The sequence below is a fragment of the Rhinichthys klamathensis genome, unplaced genomic scaffold, assembly GCF_029890125.1.
Source record: "Rhinichthys klamathensis goyatoka isolate OS25496 unplaced genomic scaffold, OSU_Roscu_1.1 h1tg000191l_1, whole genome shotgun sequence".
NCBI classification, from domain to species: Eukaryota; Metazoa; Chordata; class Actinopteri; order Cypriniformes; family Leuciscidae; genus Rhinichthys; species Rhinichthys klamathensis.
In genome coordinates this window covers 1,683,714-1,690,000 of record NW_026606717.1, presented here as the reverse complement: position 1 = coordinate 1,690,000, position 6,287 = coordinate 1,683,714, and the positions used below count along the sequence as shown (strand labels likewise).

At 37.3% G+C, this 6,287-nt stretch overlaps 1 protein-coding gene across 1 annotated transcript; it reads left to right on the top strand.

The window, feature by feature from the left end:
• The first annotated feature begins 1,114 nt into the window (after positions 1–1,114).
• fabp6 (fatty acid binding protein 6, ileal (gastrotropin)) lies at positions 1,115–2,549 on the top strand. Its single transcript, XM_056262345.1, has 4 exons — positions 1,115–1,245; positions 1,933–2,108; positions 2,232–2,321; positions 2,415–2,549. Exons 1-4 carry the CDS (start codon positions 1,179–1,181, stop codon positions 2,475–2,477), a joined length of 396 nt encoding a protein of 131 aa, XP_056118320.1. The 5' UTR covers positions 1,115–1,178; the 3' UTR covers positions 2,478–2,549.
• The last annotated feature ends 3,738 nt before the right edge of the window (positions 2,550–6,287 follow it).

Here is a 6,287-nt window from a genome sequence, read left to right as displayed (position 1 = left end):
TCTGGAAGTGAAAAAGAGAGCTCATCCTGTTCTGATCCTGCTTTTTCTCTCTTCAGCTCTTCATTCTGCTAGATTTGAGAGTGGTGGAGATCTTTGAAGCTGAAATTTATCTGTAAATCTCAACACAAGGCTTGAGAAAAAAATGAAACTTTAAGGCCAACGGAGATGATGCAATGAAAGCTGTATTCTATGAGAAACTAGCAGAGGTTTATGTGCTGAAGGGCATTGACCTGTGGCACATCTTTCCCTCCTTTTAAACTTCCAGATTAGACAGTTTTTCTGATATACCAGCATTTTAATTGATGAATTTCAGTTGCTTAAAAGGACAGGCCACCTCAAAATAAAAATTCTGTCAAAAACCTGTATGACTCTCTGTCTTCTATGAAAACATAAAAGAAGATATTTTGAAGAACATTGGATACCAAATAACACTGGAGCCCATTGACCTCCATTCCAAATATCTTCTTTGATGTTCCACAGAGGAAACAAAGTCATGCCATTTTGGAACAAACGTGAGTAAATGATGGCAGAATTTTCATCTTTGTGTGGAGTATCCCATCCTCAAATGGAAAAGAGGATTGGATAGTCACTGTAGAACAGTGTACCCTGATGTTTTTCTCTCAGTTTTCTAGACAAGGTTTGTGTCGCTATGAATCACTATCTACTGGAACATATAGTTCAGTCTGACATAAAGAGCTTTCTTTCCTTTCAAAAGCAAGGTCAAGGCAGATGGCCTTCAGTACTAGCAGTACTCGACAGCTGCAAACTAAAACCTATTTTGTAGCTGGTTGATGTATGAGAGATATTGCCATCTTACTCCCATTAATCATCTATTTGTCATAGAAGACAAATGCTATTTCCATTATATACAATGTTACATCACACTGTACAGATTCATAAGCTGTACTGGAAAATATTTGAAGTCACTGATTTTTTCTTCATTGCCCATGTATGGTACATCAATGCTACCCAGGTAACCACCCTTGCGGTCATGCACTTGATGACTTGTTCTTTTGTGAGGCCATCATAAAAGTTTATGATGATGGTGTGCCCATAATTTTATGAAAAAGAGGCAGAGTTGAAGAGCGGTAGGGTATATAAGTGCAGGAAACTCGACCCATCAGTACCTCAGCTCTCAGCTCGCTCTTCATCTCCACTCAACAATCAACACCCAAACCATGGCTTTCAACGGAAAGTGGGAAACCGAATCTCAGGACGGATATGAAGAGTTCTGCAAACTGATTGGTAAGCCGCTTCTTTTCAAACAACTATTTTTTTGTTCTGTTGCTGGTGGTAGCATCAGTGGAACTGGAAGAGTTACTACTCGAAAAATTCATGAAGTGCTTCAATTTCGGGCCACACTTCCATCCACTTAATCACAGGCTGATCTAGCTTAGACTGTCCTAACCATGAATTGCTTTGGACTAGGAAATGTTGTCCTGCACATCATTTGCAAGCATCTCTTAAGGTTCTTGACACCGAAATAATAAATGTTTTTTTTATTGGCATCTATGGTTTTACGAAGAACTTTTAAAATCCATGGAAATTTTTAATTTTACAAAGGTTATTTTACTGGAAAAGGTCCTTTAGGCTTTTAAAATGTTCTTCACACTACGAAAAAAAATGGTTATTTTACAAAGTGTTCAATGAAAGGTTCATTTTAAGAGTGTAGATTTAAATTTGAATATACGTGTGTGCATATAATATTTTTGTTTAAGAATATCTTAATCTTAAAAAGTGCTTTAAGAAATCAAGCCCCGCCTCCCTTCTTTATTAGTATTTTATTTAAGTTTAGTATAACTCTGTCAGCTGATATGGGTGGTCTTCTTAAGTGTTTATGGTTACAAATTTGTGAACGTAATAAAATCGCCACAAAAGCCAGATAGTCCAAACTGAGCTGCTCTAAATTCTGATCACTCTTACACACCTCAGGTATCCCTGATGATGTCATCTCCAAGGGCCGTGACTTCAAACTTGTGACAGAGGTCATCCAGAACGGAGAGGACTACACATGGATCCAGTACTACCCAAAAAACCACGTTGTGACAAACAAATTCGTCGTTGGCAAAGAGAGTGAGATGGAGACTGTTGGAGGGAAGAAATTTACGGTATGGCATAGAAAGTCCTTGCATGCATATAAGAGAGATTGGACTGAAGCTTCTGAAAATGACTGTTTATCTCCAACTTCAGTGAGATTCTTAAATGCTAGTATGTTCATCTGTCCTCACCAGGGCATAGTCTCCATGGAAGGGGCCAAGCTGGCCATAAGTTTCCCCAAGTACCACCATACATCTGAGATCAGCGGTGGAAAGCTGGTGGAGGTGAGATATTATCATTTTAGACATTATGTACTTATATGTAGGCCTAATTCTTGTAAAGTAGCTAAAGTCCCCTTGCTTTGCTTTGCTTTGCAGACCTCCACAGCAACTAGTGCCAAGGGTCCGGTTGTTTTTGTACGTACCAGCAAGAAGATCTAACTCTATTATTGAGATAAATGACCCTGTTCTGCTCCAATTTACTTCAATAAAGTGTACGAGCTAAACTAACAACTGTCTCCTGATCTTTCCTCTACATCTGTCTATTAAATGAGCATCTTAATGAACAATATAATGTCTCATTATATAAAGAGGTGAAATATCTGATCAAATTAGAATGATTGCTGGCAGCATGACCACCACTGGAGGGCAGTCCACACTTAAATCCCGCATGAACCCCACAGGCTCTAACAAAGACAAGCATTCATTTTTAATGCATCCCTATGGAAACATTAAGGATAACAAAGCAAGCAGGTGGGGGCTTGGTTTTTTTAAGGTAACTCTTCAAGATTGAGACATTCTTAATCAAACAAATACACACACACACACACACACACACACACACACAGTCAAACCAAAAATTATTCAGACACCAGATATAATTTTTGATATCTTTTTACTAGTGGGTGCAGGACACTATAGTTCATTTATGTAAGTGAGGATAGCAAAATAAAGTAAACTGTGACATATTAAACCCAGAAAGTCTTCATACAGTGGACTACCAGTAAAATTTATAAAAATTTGGGACCAAAAATGATTCAGATACTTTGACCTGACCATGTTTTATCTTTAATTGCTAATGCGACCTTTTTACACCACAGACTAAACAAAATTTAGCATTGCTTGGTAATTGGTTGACCTAAATTGGTCAATTTAACAGCTGACAGCTATTCAACCTAGCCTAATTCATTTTTGAGACAGTCTAACAGAAGAATGGCCAAAACCAGTGAAATATCAACTGATTTGATAACTCTGAGTTCTCGACATATTTTATTACCATTTTCTAAACTATAGCGAACAAACTGTGATAATGTGAGAAATGTTGGAGGTCTCTGAATACATTTGAGTTTGACTGTGTATATATATATATATACACACACAGTATATAAATGTATTGTATATATTTTACTTTATTTTATTGCTTAATATCTTAAAAAAATGCCTTAAAATCAAGCCCCACCTACTTTATATATAGGCTATGTATACACACACACACACATATATATATATATATATATATATATATATATACACACAAATATATAAATAAAATACTGAGGACAATACTAATGAAGTAAAGTAGGTGGGGCTTGATTTTAAAGCATTTTAAGAATAAAATAAAGTAGGCCTACAATAAAATAATTCTGAGGGCAATACTAATCAATAAGGACATGTGGGTTGATTTTTCAATGCAATTCTTTTTTAGCATGCATAAGCAATTAAAAAAAAAATCTTTAAAAGGTGTAGCATGTTTAATCTTTAACTCATCAAAACAGTTCATTGTAATTGACCACGAATGCATAAAGAAATAAAACAAAAGCAGTCGAGGGAACGCTTCTGTTTAGAGGTACCCCCTCCTGATAATTAAGAAAAAAGGTGCCAGGCCCTCCCCTTCCTTGCTTTGCAAACAAAGGTTGTGAAAATGATCCATTACCCAACTGCCCCTTTACCAGCTCTCAACCCCCCTCATCTGATTTCACATCTCTTCATCATCACACCAACTCAGACATGTGTCCCACCTCCCAGGGTCTGCCCATGTACCCCCCACCAGGCTCCAGCACAAAGGGAGGACCCCTCTCTCGGTCCGCTATCCACCCAATCTCTTTAATTAAACAGATAAGAGGCCAATCTCCGCAAAACCCCTAATCCGCAAGCTCCACCCTATCGGGAATTGTTAACATTTTAAAGGGATGCTCCACCCAAAAATTTAAATTCTCTCAACATTTACTCGCCCTCAGATGATTTTTTTTCCCCAGATGAACATAAAGATCACAACAGTGATCCATATAACCCCATGTGTCTTCTGAAGCTAAACGATAGGTGTGTGAGAAAAATACTAGTATTTTAAACGTTATTTTAATTATAAACCATCACTTTCAGCCAACTGTCGTACTCCTAGACCAGTTTTATAGCCTATAAAGTGATATGGCCTCTTAAAAGAATAAAATTATATAGGGTTGTATAATAAGGCTCAAGTCAGGAAAGGTTTTATAAGGTCATTAAAGGGATAGTTCACCCACAAATGAAAATTCTGCCATCATTTACTCACCCTATATGACTTTCTTTCTTCTGTGGAACACAAAAGAAGATATTTTGAGGAATGTTGTTGATAACCAAATTGTTTCGGTTCACATTGACTTCGCAAAAAAATTAGGGCCGGGACTTTAACGCGTTAATTAAGATTAATCAATTACAGACTTTAACGCGTTAATTAATTACACAAAAAAAATATTTTTAATCGCACTTATTTTTGCACCGCGGAACGTTTCTCACTGGATGAGTTTCGGCGGACCGATTATACTGGCGCACCAACTAGCGTTCATGACGAAGAAGCTGACGAGATCGCTTCATAGACAGTATAAGAAGGATCGCTTTGGTTGGCCGGTGGATGGGAAATGTTGTTACAAAAAACGAACGGATGGAAGCGTCGATAAGAGCATGGTTGTGTGCAAGCTATGCAACAAGGAATTCGCTATTGTAGTGTAGCAATATGCTATTGCTACACTTAATGACAAAAATTGCACTGGTCTGCTGGACTTGGTTGAACAAAAATAAACAATATTTTGTTGCTTAAGCTTATGTATTCAGTCATTATTCAATGGTATACTAAAAATCCATGTGAAAAAAATTACTTCTCACTGTTCTCAGGTCAAATATTTATGCAATTAAAATGCGATTAATTTCGATTAATTAATTACAAAGCCTCTAATTAATTAGATTATTTTTTTTAATCGAGTCCCGGCCCTAAAAAAATACATTGGAAGTCGAAACGGTCTTCAAAATATCTTCTTTTGTGTTTCACAGAAGAAATAAAGTCATACAGGTTTGGAATGTTTTTGGTCAAACTATCCCTTTAAGGTCTAACATGTAAACCAAGCAACATCAATTATTTTAAAGGACTCTGTGTAACTAAAAAAACAGTTTGTATTAGTAAAAGCCTATAACCACTAGTCAAATGATCTCTGTACCTTCCAATGTTAAATCTTATCTTCTTCTGTGTTTTGCACCACACAGATGTTTCCTTAAAACACCCACGGACAGAAAAAATACTTTTTGCCCATTACTCCAACTTCACTGTAGCTATTGTCGGCTGCTCTTTGAGCCCGAGAGCTTTTATCTCTGAAACGATCAGTGGTACTCAGTTGGATGCGCTTTATTTGTTTAGTGGTGTTTAGTGACAGGAAGAACCACCATGTGGGGCAGGAATCTCCCCCATTGTCTCCAGTCCAGCACGTTACATGCAAGGAGGAAGGGGGAGGGCAGTGGTATTTGGGGTGGAGCCAAATGAACCCAACCCCACCCCCCCCAAACCTCCAAAGACCTTTTCATGTGCAATGAGTCCAGACATTCACATGAAACAACTCGCCTTGAGCCATGCAAATCCAGCGTCTATTCAAAATGTATGATTCACACATGAACGAAACATTTACCAAGCTTTTGTGGTTTTTTTTTCTTTTCATTTTATTTCTGGGGTTTTCATCCAATTTACACCTGTTATCCCCTCCCCTACCCAAATACAGGCTTTTAAATAAACCCATTAGATCACTGAATGAGCAGAATCGATTCTCTAGTCTACTACATGTCTAGAGATTCAGGAGACATTGGTTGCAATGTGCAACATTTTCTTGGTGGAAAAATAAATCACTGCCTGGAAGCAGTAATCGCGTGTTAAAACAAACCAAACCAACAAAAAACTAATTCTACATAGTAAAAAAGTAGTGGTACAAAATGAAATGAAATATATACAGTCTA

What these genes read in the sequence shown, in the direction of transcription:
- fabp6 (XM_056262345.1), top strand. Translation starts at nt 1,179, where the DNA reads ATGGCTTTCAACGGAAAGTGGGAAACCGAATCTCAGGACGGATATGAA. An exon ending in AGAGTTCTGCAAACTGATTG is followed by an intron (nt 1,246 to 1,932) that starts GTAAGCCGCTTC and finishes TACACACCTCAG; the next exon opens with GTATCCCTGATGATGTCATC. An exon ending in TTGGAGGGAAGAAATTTACG is followed by an intron (nt 2,109 to 2,231) that starts GTATGGCATAGA and finishes TGTCCTCACCAG; the next exon opens with GGCATAGTCTCCATGGAAGG.